The 26,720-nt window shown below is 38.3% G+C and overlaps 1 protein-coding gene across 1 annotated transcript in view; it reads right to left on the reverse strand.

Annotated features, from left to right (window-relative positions):
- cacna1ea (calcium channel, voltage-dependent, R type, alpha 1E subunit a) overlaps positions 1-26,720 on the reverse strand; it is a gene marked incomplete at its 5' end in the record, with an annotated part of 151,052 nt that overhangs the window by 89,234 nt on the left and 35,098 nt on the right. The window contains one exon of the mRNA XM_079827079.1: positions 8,954-9,220. Within this exon, the coding sequence (XP_079683205.1) occupies positions 8,954-9,220 (267 nt within the window). The remainder of the gene's footprint in view (positions 1-8,953; positions 9,221-26,720) is intronic.

The raw sequence follows: 26,720 nt of genomic DNA on the forward strand, positions 1-26,720 counted from the left end.
CTTTCTTTTCCTTAGTTTGTGTTCATTAAATTAAGCTCAGACTTTGCTGAGTTCCAATAGCATGATGCTAGTGTCAATATACAACATAAAATAAAAGACTACACATGTTCTGGTATTGGTGTTCTGGTAAAATGGATAGTATATGTTTAGGTTATTTAAGATGGAAAAATAGAGAAGAATAAACTAGTGATAAAACAAATACACAAATGGAAATTAACATGTACTAAATAGACTGTATAATCTCCAAAATAATAATTAAAAAAAAAAAGCCTATCAAAACATCTCCTATGTTTGGATAGGCTATAATTATTATTATATTACACTAAAATAATACTTTTGATAGGCAGTTTCATACAGTATTTCTTTTCAATTAAAGGGTTAGTTCACCAAAAAATGTAAACTCTTTTACTATTTCATTAACACTTTTCAAGGCCCAGAAAGGTAGTAAAGACATTGTTAAAATAGTCCATGTGACTCCAGTGGTTCAACCTTAATTTTATGAAGTGACGAGAATATTTTTTGTTGACTTTACTCAACAATTTCTTCACGTCAGTGTCAGTCTCCTATGATGGAGACCCTTTAAGTCATAAAAATGGCTTGTTGCTTGTAACTTGTTGCTTCTCACCTGGTTAGGAAACACAGTATTTCATTTCTCAAGACTTAATTTCACTTAAAAGTCACTTAATACACAGGAAGGTCATTTAAGTTTTTATGAAAAGTGAAACAATGCCGAGAGAGTCACAGAAAGAGAGAAAGAGACTACAGCCAGTACAATCTAAAAGAGCAGTAGAAAGACAGAGAGAGGGGGGGAGCAGTCTCCGTGGCAACAGGCTCTCTCCTGTCTGCCATAAGTCAGTACTCAGAGTTAATATGGTCTCTGAGCCATCAGTGTTCTCTACATGCTGCTGAATGCATTCGTACAATCAATACTGACTACACAAACATCCTTTCACTGCATCCACCATGACACACGATACTCAATATTTCTCCAGATCAGCTCTTCAGGAAACTGGGCGATACTGAATAGTCCAGCCACAGGATTGTGCAGGTATCGCTGTTCACAAACATCTAACTTTAGTGACTTTATGAGCAAACTCTCTCTCTCTCTTCCAAACTCTCTGACTCTATTTCTACATTTTTACTGGAAGAGATTTCAAAATAGCTGTGCAAGATGTAGCAATGGAATGTGATACAGTGTCGTCTATGTAAGTGTTTTTCAATTAGCAAAAAGAATGAATTGCATTTCAATCCAATAGAAGCTTGGAGCATGAGAGAAAGAGATTAGGTGAAATACAGAGATAGGAATAGATGCATGGAAAGACCAGGTACAATAAGATCAGAAACATGAATTAGGAAAGCAGATAGGGTTCATTTGATATTGGCTTTAAAAATCTCATTCCTCAGGTGCTTTTCCAAATTTGATTAAGACAAATGAAGAGGTCCTTAACAGCCCCCACCACATCTTCTGTTTCTCCCTCTCCTGTTCAATGGAGCGAGGCATAGGGCCGATTGACAGGATCAATTATTAAGTAAGCATGGGCACGGTGGGGTATTTCCTCCCTCAGCCACACAGTGGGGATCAGAGGGGCGAACAGCTGTGGCTTCCCCACCGGCCGAGAGGCACAGCGGCCCACTCACTTGATTAAGCCCTGTCCTTCCCATAGACGCCATCAACCCACCACAAACAACCTGTCCACCTGACCCCATGGCTAAACCGGCCCACTGCAGGAACCGTGACAACAAATAATGACATCACCTGATGATCTCCTTCTAATGTGCGTCACTAACAGAGGAAACAACACATGCTTCCACCCAGGGCTCCGAACCGGTTCAAGGAACGAAAACGAAAACCGGAAACGAACGAAATTTTAAGAGGAACAAAAACGAAAACGAAATCAAAATCAATTTGAATCGTTCTGAACAGAAACGTTAATTTGAAATGACCATTAACCGGTTAATAACGTTATTTTATCGTTCTCTTTAATATTTTAATTTTGCAGTGACCAATCATGAATAGAGTAGTACAGCATGTGACATTGAAGGATCAAGCGTGAGTGAAATGCCCGCGCACCAGTCATCTATGAATCTACCGGTACGCAAGTCAGTGTAGAGCGCGCATTTTCATGCCTCAAGTACATTCTTTCCCCGCTGAGGTCTACAATGAATGTGCAGGTATTGGAGGACATTCTTTTCGTATGTTTAAATAAGCAGTACGGACTTTAAGCTCAAATAGACTGATTTAGGCTAGTTTATGGATTCCGTTTTAAGCCAAGTAGGTTACTAGCATCTATCAAACATTTTTCCTATAGTCTTTCAGATTGCCAATACAGGACAGGTCAATGTTTTCTATATAGACGGTTGATGCTTTGTATTAAATGGAGTGTTATATTGCATTAAATGATCAAGCTTTATTAGCTGACTGAATTTGATTATGTGATGCAAGGACGTGTTGCGCAGTGTTTGCTATGAAATTACCAGTTGACGGTGCATTAAAAGAGCAATGGTTATCCAGTTTATTTATTCTTTTTTCATGCAATTTTTGAAACAAGTCGTGTTGAAAAAAAGTTATGTACAAAGAATGTTATCACTCTTCTGAAAAGAATTAGGCATATAGAGAGCCACTTTCGATTGTCTAACGCTCAATATTTGTCAATATTTGTCCCGCTGTTTATGCTTTGTAATTAATGCATGTATTTCTGTTGTGGTTTTAAAAATGTTATGAAATAAATATTCAAGTTTAATTACCATGCGTTATATTATTATTGAGTGAAAATAAGTCTATTTATACATACTTGTTTAAAGTATAGGCTAAATTAAAATAACGTTATTAACCAGTATTTTTTTTAATCAAACCGTTTTCGGAACAGTAATGTTTATTGAGGAACGCAAAAACGGAAACGCTATAATATTGATTCTACTCGGAGTGAACCGATTGATATTTTTTTCCGTTTTTAAGCCCTGCTTCCACCTCACATTCACTGCCTACACACCCTAACAAACATGTTCTTCCCTAATGACTCCTTCTGTAAGTTTTCCAATCCACCAAATGACTGCATTTCTCTCCAGACACATCTCTGTCCCTCCTCCCAGCGCTTCCTCAGCCTGAGCTTAAATCACACGTCGAGCAGCACTTCAAACAAAGCCTTCCTAAATTACCGCTCTACACACAGGTTGTCGATGCTGCACCACACAGGGCTTGTGAACATGCTGTTTTGCAAACCGGTGTGACCTTTGGTTATGCCACAGGCGTATGAGGAGAGGTGTGTCTTTTTTTCACAAATTAACTGTCCGTTATGATTTTATTTACAATAGACACATACAAATTTTTTTTTTCACTTTTTCTTTTTTTAATTAACATTTTTTTCTGATTATAATCAGTATTGCAAAAGGACATTTTGTTGATTGCTTGGTTTTTATTCCTGCTGTGCAGCCTCACCCACTTTTATCTCACTTGTCCATAATTCTTCTCCTTGTGGTCATGTACATGAAACATGAAACATCAAGTATCTTCCAATTGGTTGTGAATATGAACGTCACTTTCTACAGTATTTTTGTCTTCAATGTGGACAGACAAATCCCTTGTTGATGGAAACTGGTTAGGACACACAGTAATAGCGTTATTGCACAGCCAACGATGAATCCATTATACTACAGGAAATAAAATAATTAATTAATTAAAAATCCATTATAAATGCATGAATGATATAACACAAATCCATGTTAACAAGCTTAAGCTTCAATAATCCTTTTCAAAAGCCACCGATTTCAGATATATTTCAAGAGTCCACAATTAGAACTTCCTGCTCTGATCAAATCCCATGATGTATCACATTAGTAAATCAGAAAAAAAAGGAAACTTGGACAGCATACGATATGAATGAACAATGTGTGGGAGACACATGCATCTAAATTGTTTTTTTTGGTCTGTTTGACTCATGGGCATTCAACTTTCTTTTTGTCAAAGCTAATGTTTTTTTTTTCCAGTGGGGCAAACTAAATAATAGTGTAGCTTAGATGTAACCTTGAAGAAACCATAACATTAAACAGTAGTATCCTGATGACATATTGACTGATGTCATCAGCATCTAGAAAAACCCTCAAAAAGAGCTTGACAGTAACATGAGAGCTGGTTTGCCCTCGGGGAGGTCACAATGTCTTTGTCTTTGAGCAAAATGCACCTAGAAAAGTCTTATTCAACAGCTGTCCCCTACATTGTTTGGTTGCATCAAAATTATGAGACATGGCAGGGGATAATACTTTTCCTGCTCTGCCACAGCTGTCATACAGTGCAATCTGATGAAACAAGAACCATCCATTTAGGATGCATGTTTCTGAAATGCATATGTAGGCTAGACAATTAAAATTATTTTATCACAATTAATTTTGATAATGTTGCTAATGGTGTAATAAGGGATACTCTAATAAGGGAAATAATTAAATATAAATATTGGGTAAAATAATACTTTTTAATTATACTAAAATACTTTAAGCTTTTCAGCATTCTGCATAAACAATTTATTTATATTTCTTTCACCTTGGAATCTTGGCAGAGGTGGACAAAGTACACAACTCCATTACTTGAGTAAAAGTAAAACAAGTTACAAGTGAAAGTTGTAAAAACAGATTTTTACTTAAGTAAAAGAACAGAAGTACTTGGTTTTAAAAGTACTTAAATATCAAAAGTAAATTTCCTTTTTTTTGTCAATGCATTATTGCATTGTTGTATAAATGCACACTGTGCAATCGTGGTGGTTTAAGCCAGTCATTAAGCCATTTCAATACTTGTATAAAAGTTACAAAGCTCTTTAAGGGCGAATGCATAGATCCAATACACTGATACACATCTGATATTCTCCCAACTGTTTATGCTCACTTAAGACATAATCGACTTTGTTTACATGAATACTCGCCGAAACAGACATTTTGCCATCATTTTGTGTGTATTTGTCTGTTCAAGTGCGAAAAAAAAAATAATAATTTAAAGAAGAAAAAAATCATCCACTGATTTCAAAGCTGCTACAGAAATGACTTTCGACTTCAAGGACCTTGATAGAAATTTAGTAGAGTGAAAAGTACGATATTTGTCTTTCAAATGTACTGTAGTGAAGTTAAAGTCATAAGTTTCCAGAAAAAAGTAAAGTACAGACACTCAAAAAGTGTACTTAAGAACAGTACTCAAGCAAATATACTTTGTTACTGTCTACCTCTGAATCTTGGAGATATTCTCTCGCAATTTATCATGGGATTTCCTTCGACGTGAAGGATAAAAGCTATGGTAACCTTAAAAACCTTGGTCAAAATGAGGTATCTTAAGAGGCTGCATAATTAAGACGCCTAACTTTTAGAACAGTCTTTGTCTCAGTATTATTATAGTATAGGTATCTCTGTGTCTATTTTAATTGATGATGCTTTCTCCTTTGGCCCTCATGTTCAGCAACTGGTGAAAAGATTGAGAGTGAAATTGGGTTTCAATTTTAGAATTAAATCCTGCCTTTCCTTCGAGGCTAAAAAGAGGCTTGTTGCTGCCACTTTTATGTCTGTACTGGAATATAGTGATGTTATCGCATGAATCTTCTTTAGACAATGTTTATCATGAGGTTCATAACAAATCTTAAATCCCTCACTCATCATTGTGTGTTGTATGCTCGGGTTGGATGGTCTGCTTTGTCCATCCGTAGACTAAAACACTGGTATGTTTTTATTTATAAATCTATCCTGGGTCTACTTCCTTCATATCTTCATATCTTCATATGTACACCTGTAAAAAAAACCTGTTGGTAGCTATAACCTTCGGTCCCAGGAATTTTTCCTACTGTCTGATCCAGACGTACATACTGAATTAGGAAAAAAGGCATTTCAATTTGCTGCTGCTTGGAATAACTTGCAATTGACACTAAAACTTAGGGAGCTGGTTTCATTGGACATTTTTAAAGTGATGTGAAATTATTTGGAGACAGAAACATCGGTTTCTAGATGTTTTGACTATAGTTACATATTGATATCTTTCTTTTCTAATGTAAATATGTATGGATGGATGGATGGATGTTATCTGCTAAACCCACGCAAAATGTTTTACTGTCAGTCATGGCCAGGACGCTCTTGTAAAAGAGATTCTCAATGTGCTGCTTTTCCTGGTAAAATAAAGTTTATAATAATAAAGTAGCACGCTTATGATGCCTTAAAATGTTTTGCTAGGTTTTGGAACAGATCTCCTACAAGCAATTCATCAGGTGGCTGTAAACAGCTCTAAAGACATGAAACTCATTACCATTGGCTAATAATGACACCAAATCTGATCCATAATGAGTCTACGACATTCATTTAATTAAACTGTTGATCTTTCCTTGTAATACACTTAAGAATAACTCCCACAGGGATGTAGTTTTCTCCTTTCTCTAAGGAACAGACTCTAGTTGCATTTATTTTGAGGGCAATGCCAAGTCATTACAGCACCATTAACAGGGCCTCCATCTCTTCAGCTCCCTGAAGCTCTCAGCTTAAGAGTGAGAGATGTGTGACCATATGCTTAAAATCTGCCTAAAGTGGTCACAGACACTGACATTTGCATTATGTCGCAAGTGGGCCATTAGATACACAAGAGAGCCAAGACCAGATAGATGCTATAATTGAATTTAACATGCAGGCACACACACACATACTGAGTCACACTGCCGCAAATGAAAGCAGGAACGCACAAAGGCATATCAATCAACGCACACAAGCACGTTTCCATGATATCACTGCCCTCAATCGCTCTCCTTCTTTCATCATTAGGCTGCTGAACCTCTTGTAACATTAAGCATGTTACTGTCTTACAAACGCAACAACCAAACCCTTTGTCACATGATTACAGCAAACACCCGCTCTAATTGAATTTCTACTTCATGGCATTCAAAACAGGAATGACATTCAACCCAAGTAAAGGATTTGAGTCAGGCAAGAGCAGGGAAACACATTTACTGGCACGTTATCGAAAGCCTCTCTTCTTTGGAAATGACACCTCTGTGTAAGGCTCAGATCGGTTCACACTTTAAAGCCCTCCCCTGCATAGTTTCTCTTTTTAGCATACTCATTTCGCATTTATGACGTTTGTTTTTAGACGTCTGAGCTGCATAACAGATCTCAAATGTAACATCAAATGTCACTATAATATATTTTAAAACAAACATAAACAATCATACTCACAACAATATTTTTGGCTGTTTAATGGATAAGTTCAGCGATTTTCAACCAGCTTTGCATTGTTACAATGTCGGTATCCAGATTTCCCTGTATATTCGTCAGCAAAAATTCGCTGAATACACAACACGTCATTATGCGTCACCAGGAGGACTTTTAACAGCTCCAGAGCTCTTGATAACACCACAATTTCTGCCCACAGACAATCGGGTCGACAGACGGGTGGTGCCAAAATCTGGGAAAAGGGAATGCCACAGCCCTTTTAAAGACCAGTTTTAAAAAGAGATTTCTACTGCATAGACAAGATCACCAAACTCTGTGATAACTGGATTACAGCAAGGCTTTTACCGATTCTTTTCAGAAAGTCACTGAGCTCTGCCTAATTTAAGTAAATGCTGAGACACACAGTCGTGTCTGGGCAGTCTACTGTGACATTAAAAAAGGGCAAATGAAAACCCAACAATTATTCCAGTAGTGCACACCTGTGACAACTATGGTCGACAGCCTTATCATGTCCTGTCACTGACTCATCTAATTTGCATCATAGAGAAGGCTTTTTTTAATCACACCATGCCACTTTGAAGTCTGTAATCAATGACATGCGTCCAAAAACCTCCTGTGGGGTTTATGTGGTTGCTGGGTTTACCTCTCCTCCCTCTCCTGATAAACCCATCAACAATTGTTTATATGTTTCTCATCATCAGGAACCAGCTTGGCAGAGCATTAATTACACAGAGAGCTCATAACAAAACATAAACCTCATCATCAATAAAAGGCACTTACAGATTGTAATTTGAAATGCTAAAACACACATATGCTTCTTTCATATGTCCTTTCACACTATACTCAACCCTTATTTAACCCTCACCATTTTAACCCTGAGTTATGAAGCCCTGCTCCTCATACATTTCTGACTGTGAAAAATATAGTGGAAAGCCCTGTCCATGGTCCTCAAAGCAAGTCAGTTCAATGAATTACGTAGTGTAAAATATCAGGAAGTGTATTATGAAATCAATTTTCACTTTGTGTCATTACCAGGCCAACGAGATCTTGCACATCGCTATGTTAGAGGGTCAGTGAGAAGAGATTATTAAAAAAAAAAAAAAAAAAATCTTACGCTGTATTTAAAAACAATTATGTAATTGTCTGCAAAATTTTCAAGTGAATCAAAAAGTCTAGTGGTGTAACCATCATATAAACAACCCTTTAAAACTTTTAATTGTTAATATTTTAAAACAACAAAAAAATGCTTAATTTCTGTTTTTCATTTTCTTTATACAATCTTCAGACAGTTACACCATTTATATATTTTTACTTCAAGCCACACAAAAACATATCCGACTGCATTCATAGTCATTGTCTGTATGAATTGCATTTTGAATGTATTTTTGAACAACTGTTGGTGTTTTAATAAATTCATTACATAAATGCCTCATGCACATCATTCAAGAATACATCTGTTGTATCATAAACATGTTACATATTTCGGAATTAATAGTCATTTTGATACTTTTGTGAGGCTTAAAGTCCTATCACCCTGTAACTAAGTTTACAAGCAAGTTAAGTTAACTAAAATTAAGGGATAGATTTTGAGGGGACTGCATATTTAACCTATAAAAGCTTGATCAGTTTTGAGGTTCAGATCAGCAGAAATAAACACAGGAGTTACATGTGCTTTTGTAAAACGTGTTGACAACACATTTGCATGTGCTGTCAACACCGGGTTCGTGTTTTAGGGGGAAGGGCGTGTTTTACCGTTTAGACAAAAGGATATGGCCATTCTATGATCTTCTTAGCATACTTCCTAACGATGTTGTCTTCTCCAAAGATAAAGAGCGATCTGTTGACGGTGAAGCAGTTCTGTCGAACTGGGATGGGGTTGTACAGGGCCATAGTTCGGGCTCGCTGCGCTTTGGTCTGTTTGAAGGCTGGTGAAACTCCACCTGTGGATACCGCAGGAGCATCCCGGTTCCGACTGCGCTCCGAGCCCCCATCCCCGGGTCCCAGCAGACCGGGAACATCGTCTCCGAAGCGAGCCATTCTGTGTGGAGCAAAAACAGAGAAAAATCTTAGCCCCTCTGTGAACAGGTGCAAAAGTGCGATTACCTCCACACGGTGAACTGCAAATAATCATCCAAAACTGCAAGAGTTTCCCTGTTATGACAAACGACGAGTTAATAAACGACCGTTGCATCCTCCAAGCACGCGCAACACGTAGCTTACTCCAACAGACATCCCTACACACGCCAAAACACCAAAAGTAACATTACCTGAAAGTAAAATGGGGAATAAAACCGTTTATAATCCGAGTATCCAGTCGTACATCCCATGAAGATGTTCTTTTTAACAGGAGAGCAAACTCTTTTCTGAGGAACAGTAGAAATCAGCCCCCATGTTTAGTACACCGTGGTAAAACTAAAAAGCCATCGTTTTTAAATGTCTCCGGGTCTGTTTTGCCCTCCTTCGTCACTTTTCCATCCCACTAACTTAATTTAAAAAAAATTGATCTTTTTTAATCTTTCAACGCGTCAACGAAAGCGTTCAACAAGCTCCATCTTCACTGTGTGCGCGGCGAGGCGCGGATGTGGTTTGTTAAAGGTTGGCACGCGCGCTTGGCCACCCCTCGCAACAGCGCGAATGTGTCTGAGCGCGTGCTGGCTCTCCAACCCGAGCACACATTTAACTGTAAGCAAAACCACTATAGCCATGCAAATATATTCCGAATGGTTTACTTTAGGGTTTTTTTTCTTCGTCAAATACGATAACGTCAACATTAATGTAAGTTTTGTCAAACCAAAGAGCGATTAAAAAAAAAAAATCCCTTCATTTTATGCATACAGTCAAGTTTTAAGCGTTCACATATGGTAAAGTGAGGACTTTCTTTAATGTAGGCTAGCATATTTCCTTCTTAGAAAGTAGTGCACAAGTTAGCTTGAAATCAAAATGAAATTATTTACTTTCTAAATATAGGTTACGTTAAGTGAACTATTACTCGGTTCACGTTAATGCAAAATAAATAAATAATCAAAAAAAAAAGTATTTGTCTCCGAAACACCCATCCCACTGACGTCACTAAGCCCTTTTATTTCTCAACCTCTCTTCCTCTCTTTGAGCCTATGTTTCTGTGTGGAGTTTATATAGATTTCAAATAAAGAAAAAACACAGAACTTTTTATTTTATTTTTTAGAACAAATCCAGAATGTTTGAGTATCGATTGCAAGCACTGTAACATTCTTTTCACTCATAACAGATACCATACGAAGTGTGAGCATCTCTATTCTGGGAGCAGCTTGTTCAGTTGACTTTGAGCTTAGAGATAATTGGTGTTTATAAACTCGCTCTTCCGGCGCGTGTGCAAAGATCTACTGACAGGCTTGTGTGCAAGATCGTACTCGATGGCCTAATAATGACACACATTGACACAAAGAAACAAGACAAGACGTGATCAGTGGAACAACACTGTCAGAGTTCAGAGATGTTTCTGCAGGTGTAATGCAGGATGCCTTTATCTTTTAAGAATCCTGAACCAAACCTTGTACTCTCTTGAAATAAATGCATTCTGACAAAAAAAACACAGCACCTCTATGACAACAGAACAAAAAAACAAAGAAGTGTCCAGAGAATTGAAGAAAGCAAATAATAAACTCATTTAAAAAGCGAATAACTGCACCCAACGAATGTGAGGCGAGAAACTGAGTCATTTCATGATGTCACTTAATGCTTAAAATTAATGAGCAGAGCAGTTTAACGGCCAGAAAGGACCTGCTAATAATAGTCAACGGCAAAATGAGAGATCTCTCACAGAAGGGGTGGAAATGGAATCGGCTAATAAAAATGATTATGGAAATTGCAATAGTCCAATGACCCGGTAGATCATTCCAGATTGAGGATATTATCATCACAGCAAGATGAATGAAAATAGACGTTTCTCCTCTCTCTTCCTCTCAAAAGTGGATATAAACGAATGATTTAGGGAGCACAGATGATAAGCAGTAACAGTTGATGACTTCCTATTTGATGACTTTGATGATCTTTAATAGCCTCCAGGGTGTGCCTGCGTGGAACACTGTAATTTTTGCCTCAATTACAGACACATTTGGAGGAGTAGGTGAAGAAGTACACTTAAGCAGGTGCCCTTTATCGAGGTCTACTATAAATAAGACAGAGCAAACAGAAACACTCAAACACTCGAGCTACCAGTGTCTATCCTCTATGGCCAATTACTCACAGAATGTGAAAGTACAGTTGTGCTCCACGGTGGTGATGGAAAAAAGAGTGTGTATGTGTGTGTGTGTGTGTGTGTGTGTGTGTGCGCAAGGGTAACAGAATGAGAGAAAGTGTGTCAGAGAGAGAGAGAGAAAGACAATAGTAGAATGAAAGAAGCAGGGAGGAAGTACTGTAGGATATGCATTCATCAAACGTCAACACGTTTTCATAACAATCTGTTGAATAAGCCTTATGGAAAGCATGGGAGTGGCCAGAACAGCAGTCGCCCTGACTGTGCTGACAGAGGAACTGTTGCTCTGTTCCAAAACCTAGTCAGTCATTGTCACCATAGCTGTGTTCCCAAAGCAAAGGCTTTTCCGAAAGGTAGGCTGCTTAATTAGATACCTCATTTTACCCAAATTATAAGGCAGAATCAAAAGCGTCACTCAGGGAGTGCAATCCCAGAATGCATTGCACAGAGCTCAGTGAAAGATGGCAGACATTATAAATGTTATATTTTATTATTCAAAAATATCTATGTGTTGTGTTTTTTGTAATACTACTTATTAGAGAATCTCGCCATTATTAGTCCTCTACTGGAATCGAGAAAGTTGCTGCCTATGTAGGAAATAAGCAGCAAGGATCAATAGTTTTTGTTCACACTGTCTGCACCCAATAAGTGTTATTTATTTTATTATTATTTATTTACTATTACAGCTTTAATTAATATTTTGTATTAGCTTTTATTTATAGGTTTTAATTTTAATTTAAGTTTTACAATTATTACTAGTTTTTTGTTTTTATATAGTGTATTTCTCCAGCTTTAATTCATTTTTATATCAGCTTTAGTCATATTTGTTGAACTATTCAACAAAGTCCTGGAAACATTCCTCAGAGATTTTAGTCGTAGCATCCCGCCGTTGCTGCAGATTTGTCGTCTGCACATCCATGATGCAAATCTCCCGTTCCACCACATCCCAATGTTGTCTATTCTCAAGTGGATTTAGATCTGGTGTCTATGGAGGCCATTTGAGTTTAGGGAACTCATTGTCATGTTCAAGAGTTTGTGACAAGGCGCGTTATCCTGCTGGAAGTAGCCATCAGAAGATGTTTACACTGTGGTCACACAGGGATGCATATAGTCAGCAACAATACTCAAGTAGGCTGTGACGTTTAAACGATGCTCCAAGAGCCCTTATGAAAAAGAAGCATCCTTCAAGTTCATTTTATGAAGTATATTTAAAGGTCCTGTTCTTCGTGATCCCATTTTTCAAACTTTAGTTAGTGTGTAATGTTGCTGTTAGAGCATAAATAATACCTGTAAAATTATAAAGCTCAAAGTTCAATGCCAAGCGAGATATTTTATTTAACAGAAGTTCCCTTTCAAAGCCTACAGCGAACGGCCGGTTTGGACTACATCCTGGTATTTTCTGCTTTAATTACGTCAGTAGAGCAGTTTGTTGACTAACCTCCGCCCACAAGAATACGCGAAAAAGGGGGCGTGGTCTTGTTGCTCCCTCGTGGAGAACAGGGAGTGTTGCGTTCGGTTCGGTTGCGTTTGTCGCCATCAGACGCTGTTATTTTCATCCCGGAGTCAAATCACCTTTGTTTGGCCTTCAGGGGCTGTAGTTTGAGTGCGTTCATCTCCCCGTTATGGTAAGAGGTGTGACCTTCTCGGGCAACGTGCCCTAAGCTGCTGTCGAATCACAACACGGGAATCGCTGGCACAATCAGAACTCGATACGTATTTCTGAAGGAGGGACTTCATAGAACAAGGAAATTCTCAGGCCGTTTTGAGGACAGTGAAAACAGCGGTAAACAGATAAGTAAATTGTGTGAAAAATACTGTGTTTTTTTACACATGAAACATTAACACATGTTATATTGCACACTGTAAACACAATCAAAGCTTCAAAAAAACACGAAAAACGGGACCTTTAAAGGGTTAGTTCACCCAAAAATGAAAATTCTGTCATTAATTACTCACCCTCATGTCGTTCGACACCCGTAAGACCTCCGTTCATCTTCGGAACACAAATGAAGATATTTTTGGTGAAAGCTGATGGCTGAGAAAGGCTTCAGATAGGCCTCCATTGGCATTCAGTACATTTACACTCCCAAGACCCATAAAAGGCACTTAAAACGTCGTTACAAAGTCCATCTCACCACAGTGACTCTGAATTTTACGATGCGACGACAATAGTTTTTGTGCCCAAAAAAAAAAAATCGAAAAAATAACGACTTTATTCAACCTCTTCTTGTCTTCCGTGTGTGCCTCCACGACGCATGCGCGAGAATATGACGTAGCGCCAGGGTTCGGGAATCCATGAAATGCACACTTTAACCCCATTTTGAGAACTACGCCGAGATCTAAAGCACGATCAATGTAGAATTCAACAGCTTAGATACGCGCGTCTTCCTCTGCTTGTAAACAAATCGCTTCTGGGTCATGTGTCCGAACGCCGGATCTGCGTAATATTCTCGCGCATGCGTCGTGGAGGCACACACGGAAGACAAGAACAAGTTGGATAAAGGTGTTATTTAGATTTTTTTTGCGCACAAAAACTATTGTCGTCGCATCGTAAAATTATTGTACAGTCACTGTGGTGAGATGGACTTTGTAACGACGTTTTAAGTGCCTTTTATGGGTCTTGGGAGTGTAAATGTACTGAATGCCAATGGAGGCCTATCTGAAGCCTTTCTCAGCCATCAGCTTTCAACAAAAATATCTTCATTTGTGTTACGAAGATGAACGGAGGTCTTACGGGTGTCGAACGACATGAGGGTGAGTAATTAATGACAGAATTTTCATTTTTGGGTGAATTAACCCTTTAAGTAATGTTCAAGTATATTTTAAGTATACTTTATGTAATAAGTATACTAATAACGATGTGTACTAGTAGTAAACTTGTAAGTGTCCTATTTCAATACTGCTTGGAACTAAATTGGCCCACTTTTATTATATAAAAGTATACGTTTAAGTGTACTGTAAGTCAACTGAAAGTGCGCAAGTGCACTAGGTTTCTCATTTGTACGGCATCTGTACTACAAGTTAACTTATACATAAACTAGTAGTTTACTATTTTAATACAAGTAGTACATTTTTAGTTTATGAAAGTACACTTTGAAGTGTACTCAGTGAATTACTAGTTTAGTAGTAGCAAGTATACTTGTAAGTTTTCTTTAAGTGAACATAACATTATTCTATATATGTTCAAATGTAGATATCATTTTTTTATATTTGAAATATACCTTTAACTGTACTTTAACTAATTTTAAAAACATTCTACACTTCAAGCTTCATGCATCCTTTTTATCTACACTTGAATGTGGGTACGTTTTATAAAGAAAGGCAAAATTTTAAACAAAAAAAGTTTTAAAAAGTTGATAAAATGGCATTTTTGTCAAAGACAACGCCTTGATTAGATTCAGAACGATGATCAAAACACAGATAGAGTAGACTGAGCCCATCAACACCAAAGCTTCACAGTAGTTTCCTCTTTATGGATTCGACATTTCATTTGGTAACATTAAGCAGTTTTGATTTACATGCTGTTTAATGTTTGACGATCGCATTATTTTACATTTGATTGAGCAATCTTCTATCACTTGTTTCAGCTTCTTCTTCTCCTGTGTTTTGATCCGGAGATTCTGGACTAGAAAATGTGTCATAGCGCCCCTACCGTGTAACAGTGAAAACATGGATAGCTGGAAAATTCAGTCAATGGTGGGGAAAGAGTAAAGTAGATTTGAAGTAAATTCCTAAAGTGTAATGTCATTTGCAGCCAGGGTCATCTAGCAACTCTCCGTCGACTTGCGAGCCCGAAAAACCAAACTCTAGTCAGGCCAATTACATTGTGTAGAGAGTCGGTGGGCGGGCTTAACATAATGACGGCAGAGTTGTGACGGTTCCACGTGAATTCCCTGCTACTTCCCTGCTAACAAAGAATGGCACTGAAGTCATTCTTAAAAAAGGAAAATGTGTTCTGAGTTTTGCCGACCGGATACGGAAAAAGTTTAATCTTTCAACTAGCTCCGCTGGTGGGAAAACGCACGGGACTCAGCCACAACCCCGCTTGTGATTGTTGTCTCACCACTGATAGCGCTCTGGTTGGTTGTAGCACTATCCTATTCCGTGCAGAGGGAATTTGAAAGACAACTGTTTATCCCGCCCCTCGGATTGAGCCCTGCCAATGGTGAGTTCCCAGACCCAACATCTTGATGTGGGTCTGGCTTGTCAGGCTAATATACACTACCAGTGGTCTAGCCTACACAAAAATTCAGATATGCAGACAATATTAGTAACAAATCTGTTTTATATCAATATTCTAATCAATATTTTCAAACAATGTAAGTTTAATAAGACTGTATGTAAAACTATTTATAAAAAAGTATTTTTAATAGACTACTCAATCAAAAGATTCAACATAATTACAAGCCAAGTATACTTTGAATACTTAATCATACTTTTAAGTATATCTCGATCAAAAGATTGAGTACAAGTATAGGCCAAATATACTTTTCTGTCAGTATAAGTCAAGTAAACTTAAGTAAACTTTTTAAGTACATAAAGTATATAAGTATATAAAAAGTAGACTTTCTTATTTTTTTTGTTTAAAAGAAGTATACTAATAGAACACTTGAATAAACTTCTTTTTTGTAAGGGAGGCCCAAAGAGTGCCAAGAAAATATCCCCCACACCATTACACTGCCACCAGCACGAACCGCTGATACAAGGCAGGATGGATCCATGCTGTCATGTTGTTTATGCCAAATTCTGACCCTACCATCTGAATGTCACACCAGAGGCTCATCAGATCAGGCAACGGTTTTCCAATCTTCTATTGTCCAATTTTAGTGAGCCCATGCAAATTGTAACCTTAGTTTCCTATTCTTAGCTGACAGGAGTGGCACGCAGTGTTTTCCTCTGCTGCTGTAGCCCATCTGCTTCAAGGTTCGATGTGTTGTGGGTTCAGAGATGCTCTTCTGCAGACCTTGTTGTAACATGTAATTTGAGTTACTGTTGCCTTTCTATCAGTTTAAACGGGTCTGGCCATTCTCCTCTGACCTCCGGCATCAACTAGGCATTTTCGCCCACAGAATAGCCGCTCACTGGATATTTCTGTAAACCCTAGAGATTCTGAAAATACTCAGACCAGCCCATCTGGCACCAACAACCATGCCACGTCCATAGTCACTTAAATCAACTTTCTTCTCCATTCTGATGCTTGGTTTCAAATTCAGCAGATTGTCTTGGGTCAGAGTATCTCCAAAACTGCAGCTCTTGTGGGGTGTTCCTGGTCTGCAGGGGTCAGTATCTATAAAAAGTGCTCCAAGGAAGTAACAGTGGTGAACCGGCGACAGGGTCATGGACGGCCAAGGCTCATTGATGCACATGGGGAGCGAAGGCATGGCCCGTGTGGTCCGATCAAACAGACGAGCTACTGTTGCTCAAATTGCTCAAGAAGTTAATGCTGGTTCTGATAGAAAGGTGTCAGAATACAGTGCATCCCAGTTTGTTGTGTATGGGGCTGCATAGACGCAGACCAGTCAGGGTGCCCATGCGTCATGACCCCTGTCCACTGCCGAAAGCGGCAAAAATGGGCACCTGAGAATCAGAACTGGACAAAGGAGCAATGGAAGAAGGTTACCTGGTCTGATGATGAATCACATTTTCTTTTACATCACGTGGATGGTCGGGTGCGTGTGCGTCGCTTACCTGGGAAACACATGGCACCAGGATGCACTATGGGAAGAAGGCAAGCCAGCGGAGCCAGTGTGAGGCAGTGTGATGGTCTTGCCATCCATGTGGATGTTACTTTGACACGTACCACCTGCCTAAGCATTGTTGCAGACCATGTACACCCTTTCATGTAAACAGTATTCCCTGGTGGCTGTGTCCTCTTTCAGCAGGATAATGCGCCCTGCCACAACACAAAAATGGTTCAGGAATGGTTTGAGGAGCACAACAATGAGTTTGAAGTGTTGACTTGGCCTCCAAATTCCCCAGATCTCATTGCAATCGAGCTTCTGTGGGATGTGCTGAACAAACAAATCCGATCCATGGAGGTCCCACCTCGCAACTTACAGGACTCAAAGGATCTGCTGCTAACATCTTGGTGCCAGATACCACAGCACACCTTCAGCGGTCTAGTGGAGCCCATGCCTTTTTTGCCGTTTTTTGGCAGCAAAATGGGGACCAACACAATATTAGGTGGTCATAATTATATAAAAATAAATTGCAAGTGATGAAATGGGATGCATTTGTTCAGGTAGTCAACATACGCTACACATAATTTGCAGTAGTAATGACTTCAGTGATGCCAAGAGACTTTCTTCGACAACAATCAAGAGGAAAGCACAGAAAATTGGAATTTTGCCTCTCCTCGTGTCTATCGTGGCATAACACTGTGATACTGAACTCATGAGGTGCATGAGAGGATATTTTTATGCATATGCTGTTTGAAACTGCTCACTTGTTTACTCATTCAGTATTTAGTGAAGCCTTATATATGGAGAAAGAGTGAGTCAAATGAGTTCAGACACAGCTTCATACATTGTAAACAACTAAACAGTTTTGAGTCAGATATGAAAAAACAAAAAAGAAATTTGTTGCCATTTTCCAAAGACAAATGCATCAGGGTGATACAACAAAAACAACTGATTTCTACTTTATATCGTAAGCTAATACATTTCATTGTTGCTATGTACTTGATTAAAAAAAAAGAAATAATTTAAAATACGTAATGTCTAGACTGGTAATTGTCTCTCTGTGTTTGTCATTCTCTCTCCCTCCCTCCTACATCCGTAGAGGGTCTGTGTTGTTTGACCACAGAAAACACAATTAATTTGACTGGTCTAGTCGTACCTCAATCTAAGGTAAATCAGCTGAACCTGACCTCTCTGTTTAAGTTTTGTATTTTAATCCCAACTAATTAAAAGCTAACCAAGAGACATGAACCTGTGAGGCATCTCCGCTCCCACATAATGTAGTGTCCTTGTCATAGTGGTCTCCATGGTGACTGTACACCGTTGAATTTCTAATTTGTTCCTCCAGTTGTTGGCAACGCAAGATTCGCTCAACAAAAAGACACCTTTCCCAGCTGCGATCTTAAACGTACGTTCCACTGTCACACTCAAGATACATGCTGTATGTGCTATAGACAATCTAAATGTCCAACCTGCTGGATTTACACGCTCGCCCACAATTCAACTTCCATCTGACATCTACCTCAGATCACAATATATTGTGAATCATCCTTCACTGCCTAACAAATAACAAACACAAACACACAACATATTTCCATCTAATAGCATTATATGATACAAAGAACCAATTACCAGACCAAGCTCAAATTCTTAAAGGGATAATTCACAAAAAAACTCTTGCATGTTGATCTAAACCTGTGAAACACAAACAACGGCATTTTGTAAAATGTCTGTTTTTAAAAAAAAATGTTGTTCATACAATGAAATTCATTGGGATCCAATGTTGTTTTGGACCACATTAACTTCCATTGTTTGAACAAAAACAGTTGAAACATTCTTTCAAATAACTTCATTTGTGTTTCAGAGGGGGATTCATTTTTGGGAGAGCTTTCCCTTTAACAAGGGTAGATCGAGAGTTTTCATTCCTTTGATGGTACAAATGGACCATAAACAAATGGATAGTTAATTTGTTTTATTTGTCTTCAAGGACGAAATGCGTCTTGTTTTAAATAGTTCAACTCAAATGGGATTTGAAATGCGAGACTGCAAGATATGAAAGACACCCTGAGTGCCATTAAACCAATTCAAAAATGTAATTTAAATAGGAGATATACAGTTTCAGGTGGAAAGAACACACACATACACACACACACACACACACACACACACCCTGTCTTGGACAATCTAACGACGGTGAGGCTCTCTTTCACATCTTGTTCCATGCACAATGAGCCTGGGTGGTGTTTGAAATAATCACCTAAGAAATGTCACCACAAAAGCACCGGCAACACAAAGCCCAGAAGAGAGCACTTGATCACAACTCACATAGACTAAATAAAGCCCATCTATGGATCAGTGCAGTATCTCAACCAAGCCCTAATTCAAGCGATTTGGCTTGTGTTTTCTGTGCTCTGTTCCCTAGCAACAGCCTCGTCTTCTCCTCATCTCAAACGACCGGGATGAAACCATAACTCAAGCTTATATAAATCATATATTCAGAAAATAATCTTGGTTTTATTTTAGTGTACGACAACTGATTGTCAGTTGGAAGACAGCAGATCTGCAAACATATAGAAATGTGTGTCTGTTTTTGTGAGATATCTGAGGTTGAAGCCACAGTTTTGTTTCCACCTTCCTCTGCAGCGATTCAGAAATGCATAATTACATAGGGCAACATGAAAGACTACGAACAACAACATGAAACGGGATATCAATTGTTGTACGTGATCACGGTACATCATCCCTAAGTGTGTTAAAGTGCTGTTTACAACCAAAAATGCTTTTTTAAAAGATTTTTCCACGCTCAAACCCTGATGTAAACTAGTTACTCAGGAGTGTGATGTGACATCCTGTAAGTATGTTCAATTATTCAGGTGAAAAATATAAATGTTTAATATCATGTCAGTCATTCTTCTTCGAATCTTCAAAGCCCACTCTAGATAACTAGCGTCCTTGCTTATTTTACAACAATCTACAATTGGTTCCTTTTTTATGTCAACAGTTTGACGTGGAAATATCTAAGAGCTCATGCATTTTCTCTGTTGTCAAGGTAAAAGCATATGTGGTTACAGCTCAAAAACTGTGAGACACCTGTTACTCTTTGTTGTGCATGTGAAGCTTGAATGTTGTGGTAGACAGAGGTCTGTCTCCATCTAATGGTAGCAGCTTGAAGCAACCGTGTAAAAGGAAACAGTGACCACAGAAGTGAGTGACAGTGTTATATTACTATTATTTATATACGATTATAGTATGTATTAATATTATTAAATTAGCTTTTTTCAGTTTTTTCAGTTTTTCCGAATTTTTTAATGTGCTCTTTTCATTTTTATTAGTTTTTATTTATTTGTATTTGTAATGCAAGTACATTTTAATATCTCTATTTAGGTTTCATTTATTTCCATTTCAGTTTAAATTTTAGTAATTGCAGTACTTCAACTAAACGGTTATGTTTTTTTTTTTATCTAATATTTATATTTTATTTTATTTCAGCTTTATTTTTAATTAATGAATATTATTTTCGTTTTAGCTTTAGTTAATAACAATACTGGAGAGCAAGAGTCCTTTAAATGGACATATATTTATAACTAACATTTATTCGTTCACCCAAATAAATGAAAATTCTGTCGTAATTTACTCATGACTTCAGAAGATATGCTGTAAAATGAATGTTGTATGGGATACTTATGATACTTTTACGTTTGACACTATCCATCCTCATTGACTTCATAGAAAATTAAGCAAAATTTCAGCAAATGGGTGAAAAATTACTGAATTTTCATTTTGAGTGAACTATACTTTTAAAGGAACACGCCGACTTTTTGTGACTTTAGCTTATTCACCGTATCCCCCAGAGTTAGATAAGTCCATACCATAGACCGTAAAAAAATATGGACGACGCGACTTCATTGACTTCCGCTGACCAGAGTTGAAGCTTTCGTAGGCCCGCACACGGCGCTGACATCTTGGGACAGAGTCTGCGCAGTATAGCGATCTCAGGACCGGAGTTGCGCAGTAGAGAGCAGGAAGTAGAGGCGCGATTATCAAAAGCCCGCCCACACTCTCACAGATGCAGAACAATTCATTATGTTGGTGTGAAATAAACAGTTATAGAAATGTAGAAATTAAAGCTAAAGCTCCAATCTCCTCCCCAAAATCCCCAAAAAAGTCCGTTAGTGCCTCAGTGACAACTTCACTCAGAGAAGCCGTCAATCTCAGCTGTCAATCATGACGTCACACCCCCTGTTTTTATAGCATCAAATAACTCACTAAAACTAAACTAAAAAAAAACGAACACTTTAAATGAAATCATCGTAATAAAAACTACCTAAAATGACAGAAACCATCTTTAGGTAACAATTATTTGAAGTGTAATTGAATTGTTTAGTGTGTCTTGCGTCCATTCGAATACATGGAGAGGTGGGGTTTAAGAGCTATACTGGGACCAACCACCGGGGGGCGATTGAGGCGTGGAGGCTTCAGTTTCTGACAGGGGTGCTACAGGCTTGGTCCATACATACCATTCTCATCTCCGTGTGTGAATTAACTTGGTCTGACGCACCCACCGCTAGCCTAGCTTAGCACAAAGACCGGAGGTAAATAGCTCCAGCTAGCCTACTGCTCAATAAGTGACAAAATAACGCCAACATTTTCCTATTTACATGTTGTGATGTGTATAGTTAGGCTACAAAGTTCCTTGATTACTACGCAGGAATGAGAGAATAGTTCCTAACCATATCAGTCTAGAAAATCGCAACTTTTCATTTTCCGTCGGTCTTAGTACACAATGTAACTATACACATCACAACATGTAAATAGGAAAATGTTGGCGTTATTTTGTCACTTATTGAGCAGTAGGCTAGCTGGAGCCATTTACCTCCAGTCTTTGTGCTAAGCTAGGCTAGTGGTGGGTGCGTCAAACAGAGTTATGGCACGCACGGAGATGAGAATGGTTCGTGTGGACTTATCTAACTCTGGGGGATACGGGGAATAAGCTAAAGTCCCAAAAAGTCAGCGTGTTCCTTTAACATCGGATTATCAGAGATGTACACTTAGAAGACCATACCATGATACTACAAAAGTTTTTTTGTTGTTGTTTTTGCAGAACATTTGAGTGTCATGTAAATATCATGGCATATGAATATGATAATCATTGAGTTTCATAGAATATATCAAAGTATCACACCATTACCATTAGGCATCCTCACAGTAAAATGGTCAATTCACAATATGTTTACTCAAGGATAATGTCTCTAAGAAGTAAAATAATATCTGGATTCCAGAACAAGTAGTGTCTCCTCTAACCTGTTCAAAAAAAAAGAGAGAGAGAGAGAGCAAGATTAGTAATTTTTGTAGAAATGTACAGAGTTTTCAGGCATCAGAGTCGAGAATGAATGAGGATTGTTTATTTCTAATAACTGGCAGCTGCACACAAACAAGACTTGAGTTCTAACAAGCTATAACAAGTGCACCAGACTTCCTGATCAAAGCCACAGCAGTTCTCTTATTTCTGAGATTAAATAATCCATCTCCATAAAGTACATTTTGCATATCAAAATAAAGTAGATTGAATGTTGTAATTCATATCGGAATCTAGAGAGAAGATCAGAGTAGCACTGTAAATTACACTTCCTGTACAGTGGCCATTCAAAAGCTTCCCTCGGGAGATGGACCTGGCAGGGTTTGCCGGAGGTTTAGAGCCCACATGGCAGGGGAGAATGGATGGCTTGCCTGGCTCTCACCCCGCTGGCACAGACAAGGCCATCAGGGGCACAGAATCAGGGTAGAGACAGATGGGACTGCAGATGAGGTGGAGGAATACCGCACGCGCTGTGTGTGTGATGTTAGAATTTGTGTGTGTTTGTATTATGTGCATGTTGAGGGTTTGAGCAGGGTTCAGTTACTGTTAGTACCTGTAAGTGAAGTATCACTCCATGTCATTGGGTAATCAAAGGGAGGTTTATGATTACAACAATGCAATTGCTATTGCATGCAAATGTGTAAGCAATCATAGATAAAGGTCATGAAAGTTCAAGCGCTGATACAGTCTCAAGCATCCAAAATATGGCCTGGTTTCACAGACAGGTCTTAGATTAAGCCAGGATTAGGCCTTAGTTTAATTAGTAGATTTTATAAACGTGCCTTAGAAAAAAAACATTACTGGTGTGCATTTTATGACAAAACAATGGCACTGACATATTTTAAGATATGCCAGTGCAAGTTGATTTCAGTTAAAACAGCTCAAACATGCATTTTAGTCTGGGACTATCTTAAGCCTTGTCTGTGAAACCGGGGATATATGTGTTATTTTCGTATGCAAGGGATTTACAGAACTCGCTCTATTGGTTTTAGACAGAGGTGGACAGTAACGAAGTACATTTACTTGAGTACTGTACTTAAGTACACTTTTTGAGTATCTGTACTTTACTGGAGTATTATTTTTTTAGGGATACTTTTACTTTAACTTCACTACATTTGAAAGACAAATATCATACTTTTTACTCCACTACATTTCTATCAAGGTCCTCAAAGTTGAAAGTCGTTTCTGTAGCAGCTTTGAAAGTCAATGGATGATTTTTTTCTTCTTTAAAGGGTTAACCCTAACCCCTTTTTTTTTTGCAGACAGCCTATCAGTAATCACTCTTGTAGGGTCATGTGAAGTTTCCTAACATTTTTTGAACACTGATCATTTTATAGCAAAATGGAAGAAGACGGTTCCTTGGCACAGTGTGTGCACCCATTGCCATACTTAAAAAGTATGTTTCAGTTTTCTGAAAAGATTAAAGATTAGTTTAGTTGGCATACTCTTTGATGCAGGTCTCATAAAATGTCTTGGAGAAAGAGAAGAGTAAACAGTTGGGAGAAAATCGGATGTGTATCAGAGTATAGGGTCCATGCATTCAGCCTTAAAGTGACAGCAGCTTTGTAAAGAGCTTTGTAACTTTCATATAAGAAATTGAAAATTTCAATACTTGAATAAAAGTTACAACACTCTATACAAATGTAAAGAAATGAGTTTAAGGTGGTTGTATGCTAGCATGTCGGATGGAGCATCACTGACTGGCTTAAACCACCATGATGGCAAAGAGTGCATTTATAAAACAATGCAACAATAATAAAATAATGCATTGACATAAAAAAGGAAATTTACTTTTGATACTTAAGTACTTTTAAAAACAAGTACTTCTGTACTTTTACTTAAGTAAAAATCTGTTTTTAGAACTTTCACTTGTAACGGAGTAATATTTGACCAGTAGTACTTTTACTTTCACTCAAGTAATAGAGTTGTGTACTTTGTCCACCTCTGGTTTTAGAGCACAACAGTGCAACCCAAGCTGCCTTAGTTCTGGAAGCATTTTGCCCATTCATTTTCATCACAAGGATTTCAAAAAGTTAAATGTAAACCAACCAGGCATAACATTATGACAGGTAAAGTGAATAACACTGATATCTCTTCATCACGGCACCTGTTAGTGGGAGACAGCAAGTGAAGATTTTGTCCTCAAAGTTGAAGTGTTAGAAGCAGGAAAAATGGGCAAGTGTAAGGATTTGAGCGAGTTTGACAAGGGCTAAATTGTGATGGCTAGACGACATCTCCAAAACTGCAGCTCTTGTGGGGTGTTCCCAGTTTGCAGTGGTCAGTATCTATCAAAAGTGGTCCAAGGAAGGAATAGCGGTGAACCGGCGACAGGGTCATGGGTGGCCAAGACTCATTGAAGGGTGAAGGGTGGCTCACTGGTCGCTTACCTGGGGAACACATGACATCAGGATGCACTATGGGAAGAAGGCAAGCCAGCGGAGGCAGTGTGACGCTTTGGGCAATGTTCTGCTGAGAAACATTGGGTCCTGCCATCCATGTGGATGTTACTTTGACACGTAACACCTACCTAACCATTGTTGCAGACCATGTACACCCTTTCACGGAAACCTTTCATGGATTCCCTGGTGGCTCTGCCCTCTTTAAGCAGGATAATGCACTCTGCCACAAAGCAAAAATGATTCAGGAATGGTTTGAGGAGCACGAGTTTGAGGTGTTGACTTGGCCTCTAAACTCCCCAGATCTCAATTCAATCGAGCATCTGTGGGATGTGCTGAACAAACAAGTCCGATCCATTAAGGCCCCACCTCAAAACTTACAGGACTTAAAGGATCTGCTGCTAACATCTTGGTGCCAGATACCACAGCACACCTTCAGCGGTCTAGTGGAGTCTATGCCTCGATGGGTCAGAGCTGTTTTGGCAGCAAAAGGGGGACTAACACAATATTAGGAAGGTGGTCAAAATGTTATGCCTGATCTGTGTATATTAATATATATATATATATATATATATATATATATATATATATATATATATATATATATATATATATATATATATATATATATATATATATATATACACACACACACACATCTATCTATATATTCCTTATACAAGCTTGTAGGGAGCCTATGCCAGTTTTCTTTAGGTTAGGACAGATGGCCAGTCCATCACAGGGCTCTCACACACAATCAATTTAGTCAATCCATATTTTGACTCTCCAATTGTGAAACCAGTGTGTGTGTGTGTGTGTGTGTGTGTGTGATATATATATATATATATAATAAAGACAACTACTACAAGAATGGTAAAAAATCTATTTTCCTTATTAACTACAGGAAACATTGTACCATAGATCCAAAACGTTTCTGTTTGTAGAAGAGGTTCAATCTATTCCCAGCGCTTATGGTACAAGGAATACATTCAATTCCAATCACTTTATGGGAGCTCCCTGTCACTTCCATGATCAACCTCATTATAATGTCTTGCTAAAGGATACAACACGTTTTTAGTACGAATAGCGTATTTATGTTCAGCCACTCTCAATCTAAATTTCCTTTTTGTTTGAACTATATAAAAATGTCCACACCAAGCCATGTTTTATTTTCAGGGGATTTTAAAAACAAATATTTCAAATCAGGTACTTTCCAAAGAAACAGCTGCTTTTGAGATTGATAGAAATGCTGATGGATATTTTTTCTCCTGATATTATTCATAGACCACCTCCTCTATAACCTGGAACTGAAAAACAACTGAGACTTTCATAAAATATGATTGTTAATGCAGTATCGTTATTCACCACAAGGGGGAGATGATGAGCTTCTATATATTGCTAGAAGCAGGTGCGATTCGCTTCTGTGAAATGCACCTATTAGTTGTCTCCATCTATCAGCACGCTCTCCAAACAAACATTACTCATCACACACATGAGCTATGACTGTGGCCTCCCTATAGAGGTAAAGAGAGGCAATATGATGGAGTATCCAAAGAGAACGAGCAACCACACACACATATAATCTTTCACCTGCTTGTTGTGTCCGCCTAACACACTTCCCAGACTACCCCAGGTGCACAACCGGTAGGTCAGACACATTAATTAAGACATCATTTTGCAATGATGACACAAGGAACAGCACTGCAGCTATTTTTCATAATCACATATAGGACCAAAATGGGGTTAATGACATTCTTTCATCAGATCTCTCCCAAAACAGAGCGTTTCACCAGTATGCAAAGGGCTTCCAAACACGTTGCCACCTTTGATATTTAAATGCGGTGTGAACATGCATGTGAGTGATTCCACAGCAA

Source organism: Gobio gobio (assembly GCF_949357685.1).
Source record: "Gobio gobio genome assembly, chromosome: 10".
NCBI lineage: Eukaryota > Metazoa > Chordata > Actinopteri > Cypriniformes > Gobionidae > Gobio > Gobio gobio.